Source organism: Engystomops pustulosus, chromosome 5, assembly GCF_040894005.1.
Source record: "Engystomops pustulosus chromosome 5, aEngPut4.maternal, whole genome shotgun sequence".
NCBI classification, from domain to species: domain Eukaryota; kingdom Metazoa; phylum Chordata; class Amphibia; order Anura; family Leptodactylidae; genus Engystomops; species Engystomops pustulosus.
In genome coordinates, this window is record NC_092415.1 from 104988748 (window position 1) to 105014911 (window position 26164).

The window sequence follows — 26164 nt, forward strand, 5'->3', positions numbered from 1 at the left end:
TGCCTTGTAACTTTTTGCCCAAGCCTCTCATTTCTATGTAAAGTATCGCATGCCGCAGTATTTCTGAAAGCGGGGTTAATATTACTAACTTCTCATACATGCTTGGGTAAGGCAGATTTATGAATGTCTTCACTGCTATGTAGTACTTTGGGGGACACATTGACAGCTGTGGGGGCACTGTGACTACTATAAGGGCACTATGGCATCTATGGGGTGCACTGTGGCAGCTGTGGGGGAACACTGACTACTGCGATTGTTTCAGGTCTTCTACGCCACTGGCGTGGCGCAAAAGCCTTGATAGGTACCCCCTTTTCGTCTTGTGTTCAAAGCTTTCTTCCTTGTCAATCATCACCCAGCCTTGATTATTGACATTTCCCATAGAAAAATATATTAAAATGTGAATGCAATTTTAGTGCAACTTTAAAAAAAAACTAATTTAATTTTTCACATAACATTGCAATACACTTTGATTGTGCATTTTGAGTTGCTGCACATTTATCTGTGAATGTTGTGCTGAGATGGTTAATATCTCATTGAAAATCTAGGTCACTCTCTTCCACAAATGTTTTATAATCTGCATTTTTTAAAAATGTCGACACTAAAGTGAAGTTGTCTGTTTGCTCTTTCAGAGGGGTTTGTTATTGCTAATGATGTCGACAACAAGCGATGTTACCTCTTAGTTCATCAAGCTAAGCGACTTAATAGTCCATGTGTAATGGTTGTGAACCATGACGCCTCCAGCATACCACGCCTCCTAGTTGAAAACGATGGAGTTAAAGAAGTTTTGTTCTTTGACCGAATACTGTGCGATGTTCCATGCAGGTATTTCTCAAGTTTTTCTCTTCTTTATAAGGTTATGTTATTAAAATGTAATAAACCTGATGCAGCTCCAGTAACAATACACACCTTGCAGGTGCTAATGGAGCAAAGTAAAAACTATCTCCATAATCGGTGGTGCAGTGCTATTCGCTGCGGCCATCTTTATCTTCTTGGAGAGCACAGCTGACTATTTTATTCTCTTAAATAGCCCATGTTGATCATGGGGCTTGAACTCTAATGAATGTAGTGGCAGATCCAGATTGTAACCTGCAGCTCTTTTTCTTCTCTTTACCATTATATCGGATATAATATTATATATATATATATATATATATATATATATATATATATATATATTTTTTTTTTTTTTTCATAAACTGCCATTAGGATTGCCCCTCTACGTGGCTGTAAACTTAATCAGGTATTAAAGCTGTATGCAAATGAACTGAGAGAGGTCTAATGAGTCATTATCATATTCAGCTATCCAGCTTATTTGTGAGTGTAAGGCACAGCCACATCCCCCAGTACTTGACTGACCACCTGTATAATAATTCAACATTCCTGGTGCTGGCAGCCACGCATCCTGTGTGTGTGTGTATGAGATACTCATATACACGTGACTAACAGCCTTTATAATGGTGCTGGTACTAGCTGCCTCTATAGGTTTCCTGGTGCTGCCGGCCACATCCCTGCATTGTGTGTGTGTGTGTGTGTGTGTGTGAGATATTCCTATACACATAACTGACAGCCTGTATAATGTGACACTCCTGGTGCTGGCTCCTCTATGTACTTCCTGGTTTTGGCAGCCCCTGCAGTCTGTGTGTGTGTGTATATGAGAGTTTCAACTGCTCCAGCAAGAAACCAAGTGTATGAGAGAGGATGTCAGGTACTTGTGTATCTAATGTCTGTACCTCATAAATGTGTATAGGAGAACACACCATGTCAGCAGATAAAGCACAGACACTAGCAATGCTTTACGACAGACATGAGCAGGGGGAGAGGAGGGGGTAACTGGTGACAACACTTTCTCTCTCCATGTGCCCACCCTAATTTACATAATAAAGAAAAGATGATTTCTCTGAATTGACTAGAATATGGCTGGGATGGAATCCTTGTGAGCTGCTCCAACAGGTAGTAGTGACAGAAATAGTTAGAGACTTGATGACAGGTGTCTTTTAAAGGAGTATGCTCACCCTTAGGGGAAATTATGTAGAATGGTGTAATCCGTTGAATTCACGACAATCAATATGTTATCTCCTGTGCAAATGGAGTGGCATATAATACTTTAACAAGCCCTTAAAGGGAACCTACCACACAATTCTACCTATAAAGGTAAAACAGGTGGTAGGTGCATGTATTGGACGTGAGGATAGCCCTTTTTAGAGCTAATCCTCATGTCCCCGCTATCTTTCTTTTTAAAAAAATCTTTATTGTCCTAATATGTAAATTTTCTAAAGTAGCCTCTTTGTTCCTCCTACCCTGACATCTTCGGCGCGCAGCTCCTAGTAGCTGCGTGCCGTCGTCCGAGAAGCCGCAGTTCTGCGCATGCGCAGTAGCTCTGGCTTCAGGGCAGTAGCGGTGGTTATGCGCATGCGCAGAATGCCGACTTCTCGGACGAGGGCGCGCAGCTACGAGGAGCGGGGTGACGAAGATGTCAGGGTAGGAGGAACAAAGAGGCTACTGGGTGTGGAGTAGCCATGCCGTGCAGCCTCAGCTTCGGCAACTCCACGCTCCAGTAGCCTCCATAGAAAATTTACATATTAGGGCAATAAAGATTTTAAAAAGATAGTGGGGATGTGAGGATTAGCTTTAAAAAGGGCTATCCTCATGTCCAATACATGCACCTATCACCTGTTCTACCTTTATAGGTAGATTTGTGGTGGTAGGTTCCCTTTAAAGTGCCTCTCTTGCCATAGCAGACATAGTTGGAGAAAGTGGTAGTCAGTTTTTCTCAACCACATAAGTGTTTCCTTTAGTCATTCACCCAAAGAATGTAAAGTACCATAATGGCAATTGTGAGGCGTTAACTAGAGGTTAGCAATATATCATCATATTATATCAAGTATAATATTACTTGTATTATATATAGTCATAAAGGTTAAACACATGTAACAAAAGTCGTCTCTGAGAGGAACCAGTGTGAGTTCCCTTGTTCACTGCCCCCGATGGAGAAGGGGCTAAAAGTTTAATTGTTCTGCTGGCGATCGGCAGTGTTGCACTGTGTGCTAGCTGTGTGAATTCATCTGCCTTGTGTCTCTGGGACACCTGAAGATGAAAGGGGACCTTAAAGGGGTATTCCAGAAAATGTTAATGTTTGTGTTACAAACCCTGCACACCGTTGTCTGAACACGGGGTGCACATGCTCTATGGAGTCCCAGAATTTAGCCCTTAAGTAAAATAAAATCTTTGTTAGTGAAACCACTGGGTAGCTTTCTGCCAGTAGTCATCCCCTTCTGACCTTTAATTGTTTGTTACAGTGGTGATGGGACTATGAGGAAGAACATTGATGTGTGGAAAAAATGGACAACATTAAACAGCCTGCAACTACATGGGTAAGTGTCGTCTTTAAAAGGTCAGCAGTTACTGTCTTGGTGAATATTCTGCCACATGAACTTGCCCAAATATTTTGGTGCATTATTGGTTATATTTGTTTTCAATGGGAATCCACATTCCTGTGCCAGCTCCGCGACTCGGCTCTGAAACCTATGACTTGCCACCATGTAAATAAACCCAATTAAAATGTTTACCGACTCTGACTCCCTAGTCCTATTTTCCTGGTCAATCTTTTAAAGTGTATAAGAATGGTGCACAACCCACATGCGACCTGTCAGTTAGATTCCAATGAGAGCTTACATAACTGATGGAAGCAGGCATTGATGCAGGAAGCTGGGTAGTGGTGAGTGCAGCTGAGATGTCCTCACTTCTCCCGGGTCCTCTCCTGCCTCCTCACTCCTGTCCTGATTTCCGATGCCAGGACCCGTTAGCAGGTCAGCTCCAGCAGCACAATTCTACTCTAGGTTCAGCTACTGACACATACAACCAGAGCTGCACATGAAGGAGAGAAAAATCTGCAGTGTGGAGAATAGGAGCCAAGAAAGAGATTTTTTTTTTTTTTCTAGGGGTCCCCAGTATTGGTAGTCTGCCATGTGGTTGTCTGATCTGGTATTCTTATTGTCTGCTCTGGGGTTTGTCAATTATTGTCTGCTCCAGTACCATTATTATCTGCTCTTTTGTTTCTTCTCTGAATGCAGTATTTTATTGCTGTACTGTGGTATTTATAGTTTCTGTGGTGGCTTTTTGTGTTTACTGTGGTTGTACGTGCGGGTTACTGATGTGGCTCTTCAACCCCTAAAGGACACTGCCTGTTTTTGCTCCCCACCTTAAAATGAAAAAGCTATAGATTTTTGATGTACAGTGTTGTGCGAGTGCTTATTTTCTGCGTAACATATTTTACTTCTCAATGCCGTTATGCATTATTCCATGCAGTGTACTGGGAAGCTGGAGAAAAATTCCAAATGTGGTAAAATTGGAGAAAAAATCCATTTGCTTCACTTTCTTGTGGGCCCAGTTTTTACGACTTTTACTGTACGCTCCAAGTCTACTTTTTATTCTTTAACAAATATCACTGTTACCAGACATATTACAGTCATTATACATACTTCAGCATCTTAACTTTACATAGTCTTCAGTTGTAAGTAAAACTTCTGGGGACTTTCTGGGGACCGCAAATGGAACAGTGAAATCCACGGGTCCCACATAAGCCTGAATGATCGGGAAGTCCCCACCTTGTAGGCCAGTAATTTCTCAAAGGTGCAATGTTCTACCAGCATATCGATTAGATCCTGCATTCTAGGGGGTTTAGATGCTTCCAGTTTCTAGCTAATAGGAGTTTGACAGACCATAAATGGTTAAGCAGTTTGCAACTTCTACCCTACTCTTTCCACTTCTACCAGGGTGAAAGGTGGGTCTTGTATCACACTTTTAGAAGATAAGGTAACTTAGAACACAACTCAAAAATGCTGTTCCAATTTACTGGGAGTAAGATACCATCTCGTCAATTATTTGATGGACTGCCATTAGATTACCTGAATGCGAGTCCTTAGAGGCCCAGTCCATTTTGTATAATGTGTCAATGTGCTGCTAGCCTCCTTCATAGATTAGCTTAGTTGATTTTATTAACCTACTGGATATGCCTTGGATATGCCCATTAGATTTTCTAATGGATATGGGAGGAGCAGTGTGGGGGAAGGCCTTTTAGCCAGGAGCGTCCGGACTTGTACTATTAGATACAACCAGCGGTTCTGACAGAGAACCCTTGCTGTATGGCATCCAAAATGGGACCCCCAAAGGGTAGAGAAATAATTCACTGGGGATTTGCTATTGAATGCCTTCTCCGCATTCAAGGCTAGGAGCAGAGCAAAAAAGGCACCTTCCCGATGATATTAGTGGGAGTGGCGATCTCACAGGTGTTAGCAATGAGTGTATTCAGCAAACCCCATGTCTGTATGAAGAGGGGTCAGGGTGTGAGTCCTCTTCGTACACCCTTCACAGCTCACAGATGTATATACTTGAGCGTGAAGGGGTTAACCCCTTAACGACTTGGCCTTTTTTAGTTTTTTCACTTCCATTTTTCACTCCCCACCTTCAAAAATCTATAACTTTTTTTTTATTTTTCCACATAAAGAGCTCTGTTATGGCTTATTTTCTGCGTAACAAATTGCACTTCGTAGTGACGGTATTTAATATTCCATGGCGCGTACTGGGAAGCGGGAAAAAAATTCCAAATGCAGTGAAAATGGTGAAAAAACACATTTGCAACGTTTTCTTGTGGGCTTGGATTTTACAGCTTTCACTGTGCGCCCCAAATGACATGTCTACTTTATTCTTTGGGTTGCTACGATTACGTGGATACCAAATTTGTATAGGTTTTATAATGTTTTCATACATTTAAAAAAATTAAAACCTCCTGTACAAAATTTTTTTTTTATTTTGCCATCTTCTGGCGGCAATAACTTTTTCATACTTTTGTGTACGGAGCTGTGGGTGGTGTCATTTTTTGCAACTTTTGATGGCGTTTTCATTGCTATCATTTTTAGGACTGTGTGACCATTTGATCACTTTTTTATTTTTTTATATTTTCCAAAATGGCAAAAAAAATTTAATTTTTTACTTTGGATGCTATTTTCCGATATGGGGTTAAACGCAGTGAAAAACCGTTATTATATTTTGATCGGACATTTTCGGACGCTGTGATACCTAGTGTGTTTATGATTTTTACTGTTTATTAATATTAATATCAGTTCTGGGGAAAGGGGGGTGAATTTTTAGGTTTTTTTATTATAATTTTTTTTTTAAACTTTTTTTTTTACTTTTACTATTTTTCAGACTCCCTAGGGTACTTTAACCCTAGGTTGTCTGATCGATCCTACCATATACTGCCATACTGCAATATGGGATAGCACATTGTAATGAATGGGTTAAAACGAGACTGCTTCGGGCCTTCGCGAGACCCGAAGCTGTCATGGCAACGGATCACCGCTCCCCGTGACGTCATTGGAGAGCAGCGATCCGCGGCAAGATGGAGCCTCCGGCAGCATTGCCGGCGGCGATGGCCGTGAAAGCACCCGCGATCGGTGCTAGCAATATGCAGCAAAGACTTACCAGCTATGGAGAGGGCTCGGCCCGCGAGCCCTCTCCTTGCACCAGGACCCGGCGCCGGGAAGGGGTTAAAGAGTAACTGTAAAGGCTTTCTTTTCCCCACAAATCCATAGCACTTGGGAGAGATTAATTATCCGATCCACCCAACTCATTTTAGTTCTTTAACCCCATAGCGCAATAAGACGTACCCTTACGTCTTACTGTGCATGGGGGAATATGAAGAGGGCTCACGGGCTGAGCCCTCTTCATACTCACCGGGCATTTGCTTCATAATGAAGCAAACGCCCGTCGCAAACGCCCGTCGCTAACACCCGCGATCGGTGCTTGCACCGATCGCGGGTGTTAACCCTTTGATCGCCGCCGGCAAAGCTGCCGGCGGCATTAAAGAGCCGGCGGCGCGTGGGCGCCGCCATCTTGGCTCCGATCGTCACTCCCCGTGACGTCACCGGGGAGCGGCGATCCGTTGCCATGACAGCCTGGGATCACACAAAGATCCGAGGCTGTCATGATCGAGGCTATCTATTACAATGTGCGATCTGCACATTGTAATAGATGGTATGCAAAATCCCCATATACTGCCATACTGTAGTATGGCAGTATATGGTAGGATCAATCAGACAACCTAGGGTTAAAGTACCCTAGGGAGTCTGAAAAATAGTAAAAAAAATAAATAAAAAAAAGTAAAAAAAAAAAATTATATTAAAAAAACATAAAAATTCAAATCACCCCCCTTTCCCTAGAACTAATATAAATAATATAAATAAACCGTAAAAATCATAAACACATTAGGTATCGCCGCGTCCGAAAATGCCCGATCTATCAAAATATAATAACCGTTATTCACTGCGTTTAACCCCGTAGCGGAAAATAGCGCCCGAAGTCGCAAATGGCATTTTTTTGCCATTTTGAAAAATAGAAAAAATTCTATAAAAAGTGATCAAAAGGTCGCACAGTTCTAAAAATAGAAGCATTGAAAACGTCATCAGAAGTCGCAAAAAATGACACCACCCACAGCTCTGTACACTAAAGTATGAAAAAGTTATTAGCGCAAGAACACGGCAAAATGAAGAATTTTTTTTTCTGTACAGGAGGTTTTAATTTTTGTAAATGTATGAAAACATTATAAAACCTATCCAAATTTGGTATCCTCGTGATCGTATTGACCCAATGAATGAAATAGACCTGTCATTTGGGGCGCACAGTGAAAGCTGTAAAAACCAAGCCCACAAGAAATGGCGCAAATGTTTTTTTTCATCATTTTCACTGCATTTAGAATTTTTTTCCTGCTTCCCAGTACACGGCATGGAATATTTAATACCATCACTACGAAGTGCAATTTGTTACGCAGAAAATAAGCCATCACATAGCTCTGTACACGGAAAAATAAAGTTATAGTTTTTTGAAGGTGGGGAGTAAAAAATAAAAACGCAAGAACAAAAAAGGGCCTGGTCCTTAAGGGGTTAAAGGCTTAAGCTCCAACATATAGTCTTAGTAGTGGCAAAGAGATGTATTCTGCAAATCTGATTTCTGACAATGCCACCTGACACTAAACAATTGGTAGAAGAACTTAGAAAAATTAGATACAATGCATCATAAAGAGAAAGGAAGCAAGAGCTTTTTCTGGAAATGGAGAAATTTAATCTTGCATCTTTCATCTCGGTGGCACGGAAATGATACACAGTTAAACCTTTTTAGTACAGGCACTGGTATTGCAACAACAATATCAGAAGGAATTTTGGGAGACTAGGGATATAGCATAGGTGACTGTGGGTAATGTAAACCGCAATCTCAGAAACTGCCTTGTCTTCTTTGTTTGGATTAATGGTTTCCCTAATTCAAAGGGCCAGAATATCACAGGTTGGCAGCCTACATGGGACACAGTGTCAAGAAAGCAACACTGTCTAATATCACTTGTCTTCCAACTTGTTGTACTCGGAGAAAGATGGAGAAGATGGCTACAATTCTCCGTATGGGACTCTGCTGCCTCTGACCTATTACATTGAGTTCCAAGTTATATTGTTATAGGTAATACAAAGAGCTATATGAGCTGTTGTACTATGACAATGTGCCTGCATTGATTGTGGAAACTGAGTTGAATTTTAATTATTTTGGAAAATCAAATAAAATATTTTGAGGGAAAAAACAGCACTTGGGATGTAAATCAACTTTGCCTATGATCTTTGTAACCTATACCCAGCAGTTTCTTTGCTATACACCTCAGATCTCAGTGCTATAGAGCTGCTTCCCCTGCCTGTGCTTGCAAGCCCTGGAGTCAGTATTATAAACAAATACAGACTCCTAGGAGGGGTGGGGCTATTGCTCCCTGCTCATAGAGCATGTCCTGTGGCACAGTTCTCTGTGTATGTAGCAGAGCTGTTCAAGACTGTGGATACAGATGTCTCCTGCACAGAATAGTGATAGAATATGGCAAGATAGAGGTTTGGGTGAAAAATTGTGCTCACTGTGTAGGGTTGTGCTAGGATAGGCACAACGCTATAAGATGTTAGAGGTCTAGATGGTAAATGATCTGGTGCTGCCTCCCGGTGGAGGATCTCCTGTGTGGTATAGCCGTATCACTCAGGAATTTTTGGATAGTGGGGTTATGTTTGTGATTCAACCAGATGGCGCACTCAGAGTGTAATATACAATTCGGTTTATTAAGGATCTTAAAACACAACGCGTTTCGAGGTTACAGTACCCCTTTATCAAGTGTACAAAGACTGTAGAAAACAAACAGTGACAGAAGGAGAGAGGGAGAAAGGGAGTATAAAATGTAGTTGGTACTTGGTTGGCAGCAGAAGTGCAATAAATGGAAAATGGTACAATGGAAGGAATAATAATAATAATAAAGTGCATATGGTACAGCGGTTCATTTTTAGACAATTCATTTTTAAACAAATACCCAAAAATTGTATAGATATTATGAATATTAGATGGATGAGGAAATAGATAAATCATCTATAGCAATTAAAGAGATTCAGAAAAGGTAGTATTGGTGACAGTTCGCGGCTATATATCAGCCAATGTACCCAAAAAATAAGTTGAAGTAATTAAATAATTAAAAAATTAAAGAATTAAAAACAACATGATATAATTGATACAAGATAATATATCTAGGTGAAGGAATATATAGTTAATAATAATGATACTAATGAGGGATGCTTGTAAATGCTTACCAGTGCTGGTGGTGTTGTCTATATCATCCACAGCATTAAAGGACATGGCGTGGTGTGAGGGTATTTAACTGTTCGCAGCAGGGAGAGGCTCGCGCCATAAAATATCGGGCGCATGCGAAGTAGCGCAAGAAACCTACAAGATGTCAGCCATGAAGGATGCAACACAAATTTGCGGGGCAATGCGCATGTGCTGAGCGGTATCTCGTAGTGGTGATGGATGATGATCGTGACAAGTGCTCGGGTTTTGTTAGGGATTGTAAAAACTATTCAATGCGCTCATCTGGCCGTTACTATACTATAGCCGCTAACTATGATCCTATTTTTTTTATGCTGTTGGTTTAATGCTCATGGGATATTGAGTCTTTATGGAAAACAGAAAACGAGTAAAAAAATTATTTGAACAAATTGTAAAATGTGAAGATTCTAGTGGAAATATTTTGGTTTTCTCATCTTAATGAAAAGTGTTAATTTTGTTAATTCATTCTGTTGATGTTGGCAGATGAGACTTGTAGCCTGTGGTGCTGGTCTGTGAAAATCTTTTGAAATCTGCTTTAAGTTGTTGTTAACCTTCATTTTGCTTTTTCTAGGTTACAGATTAGGATTGCTACCCGTGGTGTTGAGCAGCTGGCAGAAGGGGGAAGGATGGTGTATTCAACATGCTCTCTGAATCCCATTGAAGATGAAGCTGTAATAGCCTCACTGCTGGAGAAAAGTGAAGGCAAGGCCAAGCTCTCTCAAAACACATTGGAAGGGATAATAAATAAAAGTATAGTGTGATGAGTAAATGGCTTCAGCCATTAGTTGTAATGATGACTGTTAAAGTGTAACTAAACCTTTTAAGCTAATTTTAGTTTTCAGAAATGAATGGTAATGGTAAACATCCTTTTTTTCTCCTGCAGTGAGCAGTGTTTGAAACTCTTCTTAGTTCTGTATGCAGTAGGAGGATAAGGACCGGAGGCTAAAGATATTTCACTTAAAGGGCATCTACTACCATGCAAATGAGCCTAAGGGGCTCCAGGCTCCATTAACAACTATGGAGCCTGGAGCCCCACAGGCTCCATTCCATACAGTCTTCATCCTGGCGGTAGATGCCCTTTTAATAATTTTATATCTGTAAAAGGGATAACAATAAGGCATGGTACTACCACTTTAATTCACTATCTGTGACTATGGGAGTAAAGACTAATTTGTATACACTGCAAATGTATGAAGATAGGGCAGAAAATGAAGACAAACACTTTTGTGTAATAGAGTATATTGCAAAGTTTTTACTTTTTGTCTTTTGGCTTGAAAATTGAGTTACTCAGTATTCTCTGTGGTATTCTATTTTAATTCAATATCTTAGGAAAAGTACAGGTCAGTTTGTAACTGGGCTCCTTTTGTAGGCCATGAATTATGGGCTTGTTTAATGTACCTATGCATTAAAGGGAACCTGTACATAAAATAAGACATGGCTCCCTGCCAACCAGCAACATCAAGTCTGTTCCTGTGTAACCAAGTCGACCTTTGTCATCCTCCCACTCCCTTGTGCCTGCGGGAGATTTGCTTGTAACGGTCAACTGACGGCGGGAGGATGACTGTATAGCTTTCACTGATATATTAAGATTTGTTCCTATTTAGTACTAAAAATCAACTTAAAACTATGCTAATGAGGGGTTCCTGTGAGTGTTACCAGGGCCTCTTCATGCTGCAGATTTATAGGCTGTTACAGCGTGTATGTGTATTCACTTTCCCGTCACTGTTCTAAGTTGCATTTACCATTTTGGCTTAATTTTTATTTGCACCTCGGTTGGTTTTGGCAAATCTACAGTTTTGTTTCTTGATAAAGAGCTCTTATGATATTAATATTGTTCTGTAGGATCACTTGAGCTGGCGGATGTATCCTCGGAAATTCCTGGCTTAAAGTGGATGCCTGGAATCACCCATTGGAAAGTAGGTGCTTTTCATCTTCTGTCAGTGTGATTTCTCTACTGCTATGGAATACAGTTGATGCTTTGCAAAACATTAATGGTTGTCTTGATGCTTTAATTACCAACTATGTTTTTAATTGCCTGTATCCACAATTCTTGAGCTCCAAAAATCACAACCCTGATTTGAAAGATGAGATTCTTGTCCTTAATATGATCATTGCAATGTAGTCCGCATTAAGCACAAAAGGCTTGAAGTGACATTCCACACGCCATCCAGTAATGCTTGGGCTATTCGCATACAAACGTGTGTAATTCTGGGCTACAAGCAATGGACCCATGGTGCGTTGTTTGGAGCCGTGTTTGTTGGCCATGTGAGGTTTGCTTTGTCTTAAACATGGCAGTAATAGAACCGCCTCCATAAGTTGCTGCTCAGGCAGTTGGGCCTACAGAAACAATAGTCTTGTGAATGAGCACATAGTAAAACCTAGTAATACAACCATAAACATGCTTGGTATCGCCAAGTCTCAAAATGCCTCACATATCAAAATATTAAGTTTGTACCTGGCAGTGAACACCGTAAAGAAAAATGGCGCTCAAATGTCAAGAACACTGCTTTTGCTCTGTTTTGCATCACAAAAAAAAGTGATCAAAAGGTTATACAGTCCGCAAAATGGTAGCAATGAAAAAGTCATCACGTCTCACAAAAAAATAACACATTACACAGCTCAGTATACTGAACTATGAAAAGATGACGAAACCAAATTCTTTTGTTTTTGTACCCAAGGGTTACATTTTTTACAAATGTATAAAAACCCCTTAAAACCTGTATAAATCCCTGTGATAGTACTGAGCCAAAGAATAAAGACGAAGTATCATTTGGAGCGCGTAATAAAAGCCGTAAAAAACTGAACCCACAACAAATTGGTGCAAATGGGTATTTTTCTCCCGGTACACACATAGAATAATAAAAAGCATCTCTAAGGAATACAAATTGTTACGCAGAAAACAAGCCATAACGCAGCTTTTTACATGCTAAAATGAAAAGGTTACAGACTTTGAAGAGCCAAAAATCTAAGAACAACGGCTGCGAGGTCAAGAGGTTAACATAAAATAAGGTATAAAGGGTACTTAACACACTACCTCAGGGTTCTGCTAGTTTAGAGGTGATAAAGCTGGTGTCCATGTCCCTTCAGTGCTTTCTTAATCCAGTTGCTCAGCTATACTTTTGCTTAACCCTTTAAGGACCTTGCCCTTTTTTGTTTTTTCATTTTTCACTCCCCACAATCAAAAATCTATAACTTTTTTTTACACGTAAAAGCTCTATGACTGCTTGTTTTCTGTGTAACAAATTGCACTTCTTAGAGATGGTATTTATTATTCCATGCCTTGTACTGGGAAGTGGGAAAATCCAAAATGCAGTAAAATTTGGGAAAAACCGCATTTACAGCGTTTTCTTGCGGGCTTGGAATTTACAGCTATCACTGTAAGCTCCAAATAACATGTCTACTTTATTCTTTGGGTCGGTGCGATCACGAGGATACCAAATTTCTTTAGGTTTTATAATGTTTTTATACATTTACAAAAATTAAAAACTCGTGTAGAATTTTTTTTTCCATCTTCTGGCGCTTATTAATTTTTTTTATACTTCGGTGTACGGAGCTGTGTGAGTGGTATATTTTTTTGCGACTTTTGATGACGTTTTCAATGCTAATTTTTAGGACTGTATGACCTTTTGATTTGATTGACTTTTTATTGATTTTTAAATATTTTTCAAAATGGCAAAAAATTGCCATTTTCGACTTTGGGCGCTATTTTCCATTATAGGGTGAAAAAACATTATATTTTGACAGATTGGGCATAGTATGTGGCAAAACCTAATGTGTTTGTGATTTTTACTGTTTATTTATATTTATAAGAATTTTTTTTTTTTTTTTTTTTTTTAACTTTTACCATTTTTTCAGACTCTCTAGGGTACTTTAACCCCAAGTTGTCTGATTGATCATATTATATACTGCCATACTAGGAATTTCATCCTCCAACATTACAATGTGCAATTAGCACATAGTAATGAATGGGTTACTCGGGAAGACTATCTCCAGGGTGCCGCCATCTTTTTTTAAGCCCCTGGTGGCGATGTGCAGGTTGACACCCGCGATCGATTCTAGCGATATGCAGAAAAGACTTACCGGCTACGGAGAGGGCTCAGAGCGTGCCCTCTCCATTCAACCCGCAACTGACCCTTGACGTGCTATTACATCACGGGTCGTGAAAAGGTTAAAAGGAAGTTTAACTTTCAGGAATATACCAAAACCCATTCAGTCTCTGTATAGTTTTGGTAAGCTTGGTTTCCACATCCCACATTCTAGAGGGAAAACTTTAGTTGTCTCCATGCCAGTAATGTATAGTACACCCCTCAAAAAAGCCTTTTCTCAACAGGTAATGACAAAAGAAGGTCAGTGGTTTGATAAGTGGGAAGATGTGCCCACCAGCAGACATACCCAGATACGACCAACCATGTTTCCACGGGATGAAATGAAGACAAAGGAGATGAACCTGCAACGTTGGTAGGCACCTTTTATCGTGTTGCTCTATGAAATGTGGGTTTTTGGTAATTGTGTGGAAGCGTTTATGGAACCATTTCTCTATTGCAGCCTAAGAATATTGCCACATCATCAGAACACGGGTGGATTTTTTGTAGCAGTGTTAATAAAAAAGGCACCTATGCCTTGGAACAGAAGAGAACCCAAGGTGATCTGTAATTCATTATTGTTAAGTGTGTGAGTGGTCTACAAAGTATAATTCGGCAGAAATCTGTGTAAAATGTTTTCTTTGTAAAATCAGTTGCCATGATAGCTGATAGCCAGGCCTACAATAAATATGTATTAGAGTATATTGTATGAGCAATCAGAATGCACAGAGAAAGCTGCAGGAAACCAAGCCCATTTAAAAATCCCACAGCTACATTTTCACTAGCTTCCCAAGACTCTGCACACACTATTTTTATTTTACAAATGTAATGATGATACAGGGAAGTTGTTTTTTTTTTTATTTTTTTTTTTACTAACTTTAAAATACCCATACTTTTGCTTAAATGCAAAAACTGAATACAATGCGGTCTTCAAAGGATTAAAGCACAATTCTGATATTTTTTTTCACAAATCAATAGCTCTTTGCCTTTTATCTTGATTAAACCTTGGTGACCACCCAGGACTACCTAACAGGTTTCTCTGTTGGCCTAAGGTCTGCACGGGCCATCTATAAAAATACGGTGGTGAACCCCGTAATGAAGAGTGCACCTGTCAGAGGTTCTTTGTTTACAAATGCAATGCTAGGGTACAAGGCAGGCCTAGGCCCTATCGCTTATGGGTTTCTCATTGTTTAAATGCAAGATGCCAGGTTCTGGATACCGATCGCATGTGTTTCCATACACAATCAGCCCCAGGACTGCCCAAGTACCCTAGCGCTGCGTTTGTAAACGGAGGACCTCTCAGCTGCACTCGGTACGAAAAAAAAAATAGCTTTGTATCTTCTGATGCTAAAAACTTTTTCCTACTTTTACAGAGCTGTTTAAGGCGAAAAAGTCAGCTGCTAAAAGTTACATTACTACAGTTTGACTGTATGACATTTTTGATCACTTAATTTTTTTTCTATGTTGCAAAATGGCAAAAAGAAACGTTTCAGACATCTGGGGGCTATTTTCCGCCAGGAGTACCCATTTTTATATGTTTTTGGATAAGGACTTTTGGGACACAGCCACACTGCACATGCTTACGATTTTTTATTTTTTTTTTGCAGTATATGGAGAATTTGCTCTAGATCTGTTAAAGTATGCTACTGTCATGATGATTCATGGCAAACTGATAGTCGCTCCTGTTTGCGTTACTGGGACTAGCGATAAAAGCCAATATGGCGGCACCCATGCAACGCCATTTGACTTCCACCTGCGGCAGTCAAAGGTTAATAGCTGCAATCAATATCAGCTAGCACTGGGGGCTCAGCCGGTGACCCCTCTTCATACTTCCTTAAGAGATTTGTGAAGTACATATGTCACAGATCGTTAAGGGGTTAAAGTTCAGCAGTATCACCATGTGGCCCTCAGACCAATAAAGCTTCCTTGGCCTAAATCCTTACATCAGAAAAAGAACTGATATTTGAAGATAATTTTCATAGTTTTCCCAAATTATTATGGAAAAATATCCAGCACTCTTGATCAAACTGTACCAACTCATAATGTATTTGCGCAGTCAGTCAATTTTATCACGACTCAAACTTTGCAACCCTGCTTGTAGGAATTTCACTGGATTTACTGGGCAATCAACAGCCTAAATTTGATTCGGTTCATGACAGGCAGAGGTTGGTCTACACCCACAATGAAAATTAGTTTTTAAAGGGGGATTCACAATTTGGTAAAATCTTTACAAAATCAGAGTCACGCTTTTGATGTTCCAGTGGTCAGGACCCTCTATCAGACCTTTTATAGCATAAGCCTAGCAAGACCCAGTTGTATCTGTCAGAAACATTTAATATTAGAGAAGAAAGATCTTCAGGCTGAAAGTCCTGCCCACAGCTAATGGAATAGCTGGATTATAACTTTACTTTTTACAGTCCTGTCACTGCTTCCCTATACAAGGCTACGGCTACGCATCTCTACAATGACATTGCCCAGCACTGTCTGCAGCTTTATATGGTCATGACAGCTGACTGATCTCTTTCAAGGAAATCTACCATCAAGCATGATCAACCAAGGACTCATTGATCCAGGCGCTGTGACTGTGGTAATCTTATATTTGTTATCCATGGCCTCCTTCCTTCTAAAATAAACTTACAATTATGCTAATAACCCTGAGGGGCTACTCGCAAGGTTTCCTTGCTGCAGATTCATAGACTGTTACTCTTTCTCATCCTCCCATTCTGCTTGGCACTTCCCTACCGCCCTCTATCTGGGGAAATCTCACTGCCGCACTGGAGGTTTCGGCACACAGTAGAAGGAGGGAAGTGCTCCTTGCACACTGTAACAACCTGTGAAGCTGCAGCACGGAGAAGCTCTGGAAATCAAACCGGTAGCCCTTCAGACTCATTAGCATAATTTTACAATTTTATTTTAGAGGGAAAGAGTACATGGATAACAAATACAAGAATATTACCACAGTCAGTGCCTGGATCTAGTGCCCCTGCTTTATCATGCTTGATTTTGAGGTTAGCTTTCCTTTAACTGCACTCTGTGTAACCTATTTGGAACTGTTGTAACTAAAAGAATCATATGAAGTTGCTTGTTTTATAAGATGGTATACAGTCAATATATTAAGTTTATTTGCTATTATTGTAATGTAACAGTGGGGAAAAATGACCTGAAACATGACCTACTTTCTTGCAGGCGCTGCGGAGGACTCCTGCTGTTGTACCAGATGTACCAGTAATTGCTGATGTCGCCGAAGATGTCACAGAAACGACATCGGAGCCTGCAGTGGTAAAAGATGATGTGCAGAATGAGGATGCCAAACCTGGCTGCTGTGTAGAGAATGATTCTGTTAAAAAAGAAAGTGTGTGTGGGTAAGTTATTTAAGGCACTTTCTGCAATGCTTACATTTTTTTCTTTGCCTATAAAGGAACGTATATGTGCATTTTGCAATAACCTTGTGTTGTTTAATGAGAACCTGTCATGCAAATAAACACAAAATAAATGCTTCATTAAAAATCAATCAATAAATCAATAAAAAGTATTTCCCTTATCCCAAAATAGTTTGTTTTTTAACATTGCAGCCATAGAAACAGTTTGTCAACTTATGTGCAACTCACCTGCCGTGAGTCCAATGTCACTGCTTTAGTCCAATGAAGCCCTGCATATTCATGAGTTACTTGCACTGCTCTGCCACCTAGTTCCTGATTGACAAGTCTCAGTGTTACCAAACTGCTGGTATGTAGAAGATTTAGAGCTCTACTACATCATTGGCCACTTTATGTCATGTAACCAGGGTGAAATCATCTAAGGTCGTGTTACATTTGCACAGTCTGCCCCATGTATGTATCTGATCACATTAAATCACAGCAGTTTCCGTGGAGGATGGAGTGGGCTAGACGTCAACATAGGCATCAAATAGATGTATGGTGTGCAGTTTGCTAATGTTAGGAGTCTAAAGGACCTGTGATCATGTCACCCTGGTCACATGACATGCTGAGAAGCATGGAATGGGCTACTCGAGCAGGACACGCCCTGATGCCAGTTAATCTAAGATAAAGTTGATTGATGTGGATGTAAGGGAAACAATTTATAGCTGAAAGGAATGTCCGTTAACAGGGCTCTTTCGGAACCTTTCACAAGCTGTATTTGTGAAAATGTGGTGACAGGTTCCCTTTAAGGTGATTCTGTCTTTTTGAGGAACAAGGTGTGGATATACTAAAAGCACTGTAAAATACATTTTACAAAATGGTTGCTTGAACTATTTTTTGTTTTCCTGTATATAGCCCCCCACCCTCCAAAAAAATGAAATTATTTGGATTTAAGGAAGATCCTTTTGTGTTTCTGTCAGAGGATGATCCAATCTTTCCCCCTATACAGTAAGTCATAATTATATCATTTTCAGCTGGATCATGATCTGTATAACTCAACTTATCTGCCCTTAACATTTTCTTCAAGGCTTTGGCCTTACATAGAAATAACTTTCAGCTGAATGCTTGTTTTGCCGGCGGCTTTCTCTCAAACATCAGCCGCTTCAGCTTATACACATCTGTTGTCTCCATAATTTGCTTTGTCTACATTCTGACAATTGTAATGATATGTAATAAACAAATCTCTATTTCATATAATAAACCGAATACCGAAACATTATATAAATATTAAATACAATCCTACCATCTTATTATTATTATTATTATTATTATATAGCATGTAAATCCCTTTAACAAACTCCCCAACTAGATGCCTGCCGCTCACAGCTACACCTACTGTTGTTTGCCCAGATACTTCAATGCTCTGGAAACGGCACAGACCGCTATGAGCACTGTGGGTAAGCCTCCTGATCCACAACCTTAGAAATGGGAGCATTATTATTGCAATGGAAATTGAGTTTATTTAAACTTTAATATTTTTTTGAATTTCCCTTTTTTTTCAAAATGGCTAAAACTGCAACACACCATCAGACCAATAATACTATAAAGCAATAATCTCTATTCCATAATGAAAGACTAATCGCTTTTTCATTGCCAGGAAGTTCTATGCCTTGGATCCTTCTTTTCCAAAACAAAATCTCTTGACCCGCACGCAAGAAGGGAAAAAGAAACAACTTTACATGGTCTCCAAGGAACTGAGAAATGTGCTGCTTCATAATAGTGAAAAGATGAAGGTATTCCATATTTCTCCAATATGTAAAAGGATTGTTTCCACTATTCAATCAGTTCTTTAAAAACTGTCACCAAGGTAAAGAAAAAGAATAGATGAATAGTGGATAAAGAAAGACCTGTTTATTTGTTTTTAATAATATTGCTGTTCTAAAATTCCCAAACAAACTGTACTTGAATATTTGTCATTTGAGTATGAAAAGGAAAGCGTTTGGCCTTTGTTTCTTCTGCCGATACTCCCAAACTAAGGGAATTTTAATTATCCTGACGATTTTGCATATTCTTGATGTAAAATTACTCAATCACCACCCCAAACATTCTAAAGTAAACATACCAGCATGTAGACACTTGCATCATGATTCGGGGGCACTTTGATTTTTCCTTCTAGCCCCCTCCATTCCCGAGATATACAAAGGAATCTCTTCTGTGACACCTTCCGTCGCTGATTAGTGTCAGAGGATATTAGCATAATCACCCCCCCACTTGTACAGCTGCTCCTCCTCTCTGACGATACAGCACAGGAAATAGTCAGATCCCGGTGCTCATATCTCGGGAACGGAGGGGGCTAGATGTAAAATGCTAAGTGTCCCTGAATCATGATGCAAATGCATATATGCTGGTGTATGCACTTTAGGATGTTTGGGGTGGTGAAAGGTCCTCTTTAAATAGTAGTAGCTTTTTCGATCAGTGTATCTAATTTCATTAGCCAATTTCACATTCAAAAAGAGATCCTGATCCTGAGCTTACGGTCTTAATATGCATTTGAATTTGTTTTATAGGTAATAAATACTGGCATAAAGGTGCTTTGTCGGAATAATGATGGAGAGGAGTTTGGCTGTGCTTACAGGCTTGCACAAGAGGTAAATTGGAATTAAAAAAAAAAAAGTTAATAGTTGCACTGGTTCATGGGATTATATTTAAAGAATTGACCTTTGAACAAACTTTCTTAAATTAATAGTACAGTCCACTGTGTACATAAAGAATAAAGCAATTTCTAAACTTTCTGTGACTTCTAGCTTGCATGTTTAACAGTTCTCCCCTCTACAGGCGCTCTGTAATTAGCAGCTAGTCTCCACCATCTTCCTATGAGACAACTCGTAGGATATTTCTACCCACTTCACATATAAAATAGAGCAAAATACAAATTTCAGAAAATTTTTATTAAAATATAGTTATGTGTGTGTATGTATGTATGTTCTATATAAATATATGTACCTGCAGGTTTATTGTATACTTTTCTGCGGTATATCGTCTGATATTCACTGTTGTCATTTTCCATTTTCAGGGAATTTATTCAATGTATCCATTTATCCACTCGAGAGTTTTAACAGTTTCTGCTGATGATATAAAGGTTCTTCTCACTCAGGAAAATCCCTTCCTTAGTAAATTCAGCACTGTTACTCAAATGCAGGCTAAGAATTTAGGTAAGTAAAAAATGTTTAGTGCGTAGAAAGCTAATCCTTTTATTCAAATATATGAATAACTCCCCTCACTCTGGATTGGTTATAGAGGAGCAGGGGGCGTCACTAAGCCAAGTGATGGGTGTTTTCATATATTTGAAAAGGTCACATGGAGAAGCTGTTCCCCAAGGGTGGGAGGGAACTGCTCCTTTCCAGTCCCTCCTTTTTCGGCAACTGCCTAGTCACACAGCACATGCTAATGAAAGGTAAAATATAACATATCTTTTTTTCTGTAAAACCTATTTTTAATACAAAAACACTTTGGCAGTGTATGTACTATGCTCTGTGGGGACTGGGGGAGTGCTAAAAATGGGTCTCCTGGTGACAGGTTCCCTTTAAAAAAACAAAATTAGACTTTGATGGCAAAAAATGTGCTCCAAACAGAAAATATTTACTTTCATATCTCCTAAATGTAATAGATGAACATGTGTAGAATTCTGAGATACCTCAGTCATTTGTTCACATGTATAAATCATCATGATATCACTAAAACTGAAATGACTAAATACAGGCAGCCCCCTAATTACAGACAACTCCTAGTCACAAACAGACCTCTGGATGTTGGTAATTTACTGTACTTTAGCCTTAGGCTACAATAAACACTTATAACAGTTATCAAAGGTGTCTGCAATTAAGCTTTATTGTCAATCCTGATTCTTATGACAATCCAACAAATCCTATTGTCACAGAGACCAAAAAAAAAAATTGACTGGAGCTACAATTATAAAGTATACAGTTATGACTTACATGCAAATTCAAATTAAGAACAAACCTACAGAACCTATCCTGTATGTAACCCGGGGACTGCCTGTATCCTTTCCAGCTAGACATTTTTTTTACTGTCACAACCTGCAAACAGATTAAAAGGCAAAGGCACCCCCAAAACACATATATTTTTTTGAAAGCAGACAACCGGGGGATGACATTTGCCTTGATTAACAGTTAACAGCCTGTACCACCCTCATGCAACTTTGTGATGGACCCAAATTATTAAACAAAAAATGCATTGATAATGTCATAAAAGTTTTTACATAAAACGCACATTAAAGCTAAGGTTTACGCACAAACACAAAGTGAGCAGATTACTTTACCAAAAATGGTAAAACAAAAACCATGCAATATTTGGTTGCAATCCTCTAATGTTTTTAGAAATACAATACTGACAATAGAAGCTTCTCACTTTGTGTGTAAGTTGTGAGGAATTCATACATATCACATGTGTATATTCACCAAAATATGCAGCAAAGGGAATGTTAAATCCACAGGGGACATCAAACATTTCACACATGAGTTTCACACATATACATTATTGTATGCTCCCTTACACAACGGTAACCCAAATAAATATCTATATATCCATAAGCCAAGCTAATGGGATAACGAGTCATGTTAAGATGTGCGCCATTGTATTAGCCATGCAATAATGGGATCCTCTGCGATTCATAAGAAGTTGAGTGAGAACGTCATAACACGAATATAAATATTCGTGGATGGTGTGAAATAAAAACTTTAATCAGGCATGTGTGCGTGCGTTTTTTTTTTTTTTTTTAGTGTCACAAATAACTTTATGGACGTGTTCTGAGTTGCGGTGTTAGGCTACATTCACACAAACGTATGGGGGATGTATATACGGCATATATACGTCACCCATACACTTCTATGGGCTCACGGCCCTGTACGGGAGCAGTACGGTCCAGCACACTTCCGGCACTGTAACGCTCCGTAGCCCGTAGAAAGATAGGACTTGTCCTACCTCATCACCTGCTCCTCTCAGCAGCACCGATGTATGCCTGCCGTACTACGGTATGGCGGGCATACATCGTGTGAATGTTGCCGTGTTGGGTAAAGAGGATCTAATGTTCGTTTTTTTTTTACGAAATTTGAGTGAAACTATGATCACGAAATATAAGGCAATCAGAGCGCAAGTCTGTTCTCAGATTCATTCATTTGAAAGAAGAGATTCCCCTCTTCCAAAAAAAAAGTGTGTTTTTAGAGTTGATGTTCTAGCCCTCTGAAGTGAGGACGTATTACATACGTTATTTGCTGTACATGAGGACGGCCGAGGCCACCCTGTAAGGACATATAAGAAATGGCAGGAAGGGGGGAAAAAAACGAGGATAAATATAATAAACCTATAAATCTGTGACATTTACTAGACTTTGTCAAGAAAGAAAGTATTCTCCACATCTAAGCTCTTGTGGTAGTGAAATTCAATGTATAGATACCTGTTGGTTAGGAGATTATTTGGCAGCACAGTGGCAAATTGATACGTATTATTTCATTGCAGCATGACCATTTTAACTTTAGTTCCAACCAGAGGGAACATTGGCATAAAGTTTTGTATGTTCTCCGTGTGGATATCCTCCCACACAGTAAAAACATGCTGATGGTTTAATTGACACCTCTTTGCATAGGCTGTGACAAATGTGAGCACTGTAAGAGATTGAGAATTTTTTTTTTTTTTTTTTGTCGACTTTCAATTCTGTCTGTCTTGTGTAACACTGTTGTGTTCAGGAGCTTAAAAACACTGCAACAGAAGGCTGTGGGATTAAAAAGGCCAATCTGTGTTTTTATTTTGTACTGCATTTCTTCTTGAGTGTTGTCAGCGTGCCAATCTCTATTTTCTAACCACAATGCTCTCTAATTGCAGTTTAACTTATCCTTTCATGTTCCATAGACTTGACACAATACTTGTTTAGAACATGTTAATCCTCCAGGACTGAATAGTCTATGTTGGCTAGAACACAGCTGGACTATAAATATGGATTCTGACATTTTATTTTTATTTTCAGTTAAGGGAAGTATCATCCTAAAATATGAGCCAGATTCATTGTAAGTAAACATCATTTGTAAATATCAATTTTATGTGCATTTTTTTTTGTTCATTTGATTCAAAATACAGATATTATATTTGTGAAATGGATGCCAGAAAATTACTTAAATAACACGGTCTATACTATAAAAGTATAATTTTATAGTTTATAGCATTGGAAAAAGGTCCAGGTCCATTAAGTCCAACCTATAAGATTAACCCCCAGTAGCAGAGCGTTCCATCGTTTCACTGCTCTTACAGTGGTCTTACACTGCTCTCTATGGCAATAGTAGAACCGCTTCTCCTCTAGGTGTAGAGGAAGCCCCCTTAATTAGATGCTATGCATGGAGTATAAAACGCAAGAAAGACTATTACCTCCCTGTATAGCCATCAGCATTAGGGCTCCACCACACTTATGTTACATGTTATCCATATAGGATGTGAACCTTCTATTTGTGTTCCCTGACAGTAAAACCAAGTGACTCTGTTTTTTCAGGAAACCTGACACTCCTCAGTGCCCCATCGTTCTTTGCGGGTGGCGAGGAGTAACATCAATTCGTTCCTTTGTGCCAAAAAATGAGAGACTGCATTATTTGAGAATGATGGGAGTTGAAGTTTTTAAGAAGAAGGAAACTACAAAAAATGAATCTGCAGAATCAGAATCTGGAACTGAACTGCGGGACACAGAGGTTATGGATGTTGATTGTGTTAAGGAAGAGCAGGAAAAAGCAGAATTGGATGTAGAACAGGAAAATGCTGATGTCAGTGATGGGAAGCAAGATGATGCTTCAACATGTACAGATCTGTCTATTGCCAATAACACAAATGGAGAGAATCATTAAGAACATTTTCAGTCAGTAAAGTGGACCAAGTCATTATTTAAGGGCTTGATTTTTATGTAGGAAGTCTTTTTCCTGTAAGTATTGTTTAAATGTTCCTCTCAAAGTACTAAGATGAATACGATTTGTTTAAAAATAAAGGTCACAAGGTCTGATTTAATATGATGATTTCCTGATTAATGTCTGTTCAACAGAAGTGTAATGACAGTGTGCATGCATGTATTTAGTGTGAATTGTTTTCTGCCCCCTCAAAAATCACGTTAAACGAAACCTACCATGAGAAATCTACTATCATAATTAGAGCTGATGGTAGATTCCTTTGGCCTGCCTTTGCCCTAATCTATAATTTAATAATCCTTGAACCTAACCTAAGTGCAGTAGCAGAGGTACTGGGGAATGTACAAGCCTTATATTACAGTGCTCGGTCAGGCTAGTACACTCCCCTAGACCCTCTGCAGTTAATTTACAAATTACTAAAATATAGTTTGTAAAAAATTAATGTTGTTCTCCCAGGTTAATAATCAAATGGCATGAGGGCTCACAAGCTGATCCCTCCCGTGCCAGGTGGGTATTTTCTGCATATTGCAGCACCCGTGGTCGGTGCTGTCACTGAGCACGTGTGTTAACCATGTAAATGCCTCCGCCAAAGCGGAGGTATTTAAATCCTGGCTGCACGCGGGCACCGCCATTTTGCATTCGATCATCGCCCCTGGATGTGAGGTCAATGGGGTTACTATGACAGCCTCCGGTCATACAAAGACACGAGGCTGTCTTATTTTAATCCTTCTATTACAATGTTCGTTTTGCACATTGTAATAAATGTGTAAAATCCCCATATAGTATGGCACCATAACCCTAGGTTGTCTGATCCTACTATAAAGTACCCTAGGCTCTATTAGTGGAGCTGAGGCGGATGTATGTAGATGTATTTTTGGGGGTATGGTGGGGGTATGTAGATGTATTACTGAGGGAGTAGCGGTTAGTGAGCAAGAGAATGTGTATGTATGCTGCATTCGATTGGGGCCTCAACTGGATTTTGCGACCGAGGTAACCAACCTTAATCCGGCCTTACACTGACCATTTCATTGAGAACAATGCCCTGCTGAATTGGCTGATGGGTGCCTCTCGCTTCCTTTAATTTGATTGGAGTTGTGTGGAACTCAAGTGTCACATCAGACCATTCTCGACAACATGATCTGCATGCTAGATGACCAGTTTGGGTACTTGAACTCGCCACCATCATGGGCCTGGGTTTATATTTGCCCAGTGCTGTTTACGGATGGAAGTCAATTTGTGCTGAGCAGAAATGCAGGGGCCACTGTGGTCACCTGGTAGTGGTGGTACAGTGTGGGCAGGTGTATCATTGCAGAACTGGTAGGGCAGTGAATGGTACAGTGATAAGCCCATACTACTAGAATAACATCATTAAAGGGGTTATCCGGGTTTTAAAAATTTACTCAGGGCAGGGACGGGCTATTAAAAAATAATAAACATGTACTTACTTCGTCTGGCGGCCCTGATGTACCGCGGCCCGTCTCTTCTGTGCGCCGGTTTGTATACAGGGGCGCACAGGGAGCTTCTGGCTGGCCAGAAGCTCTCATCCGACACCCTCTCCCAGCGTTTACAATGCTGAGAGATCCGTCCCTAAGGGAGGAGCCGGCCACATCGCGGACAGAAAGTTCCCTGTGCGTGGCTTCGAAGGGACCGCGGCGTGGGACATCAGTGATGCCGGAGGAGGTAAGCACATGTTTATTATGTTTAACTAGCCCACCCCAGCTCGGCCCTCAGTAATTTTTAAAACTCGCAAAACCCTTTTAAGTCAGTCATTTTGCCTCTGCATGAATAATGCAGAGGCATTAGAGCCTTGAACCTCTGTACCCCAGACCCAGCAATCCTGCAAGTGCTGGTGCCAGACCAGGCACTAACACCCGGGATTGGCAAAGCTCTTACACCGGGTGTTTAAAACCTTATATACCGCAGTCCATGTTTGACCGCTGTTTCTAAGTGGCGCCTCCCTCTGCCACCCGTCAGCACCCTGCTGTTGCAAGGAACCGCTGCCTGTGATGAGCATCTGTCCTGACCCAGAGTAGATGCCTGCAAGTGGGGATCCAATTCACTGCATTACATGTAATAATCAACATGTAGATCAAACAAT

At 39.9% G+C, this 26164-nt stretch overlaps 1 protein-coding gene across 4 annotated transcripts in view; it reads left to right on the top strand.

Moving 5' to 3' along the window:
* NSUN2 (NOP2/Sun RNA methyltransferase 2) overlaps window positions 1–24169 on the top strand; it is a 95647-nt gene extending 71478 nt beyond the window's left edge. For 3 of the 4 annotated variants that reach the window (XM_072152793.1, XM_072152794.1, XM_072152796.1), the window contains exons 8-20: window positions 630–822; window positions 3297–3371; window positions 10241–10371; window positions 11512–11585; window positions 14000–14127; window positions 14215–14311; window positions 16938–17113; window positions 18026–18118; window positions 18768–18903; window positions 19678–19758; window positions 20184–20322; window positions 23151–23190; window positions 23667–24169. In XM_072152793.1, coding sequence (XP_072008894.1) covers window positions 630–822; window positions 3297–3371; window positions 10241–10371; window positions 11512–11585; window positions 14000–14127; window positions 14215–14311; window positions 16938–17113; window positions 18026–18118; window positions 18768–18903; window positions 19678–19758; window positions 20184–20322; window positions 23151–23190; window positions 23667–24012 — 1709 coding nt within the window. In that variant the 3' untranslated portion in view covers window positions 24013–24169. The remainder of the gene's footprint in view (window positions 1–629; window positions 823–3296; window positions 3372–10240; window positions 10372–11511; window positions 11586–13999; window positions 14128–14214; window positions 14312–16937; window positions 17114–18025; window positions 18119–18767; window positions 18904–19677; window positions 19759–20183; window positions 20323–23150; window positions 23191–23666) is intronic. The other variant, XM_072152795.1, reaches the window with a different exon arrangement.
* The last annotated feature ends 1995 nt before the right edge of the window (window positions 24170–26164 follow it).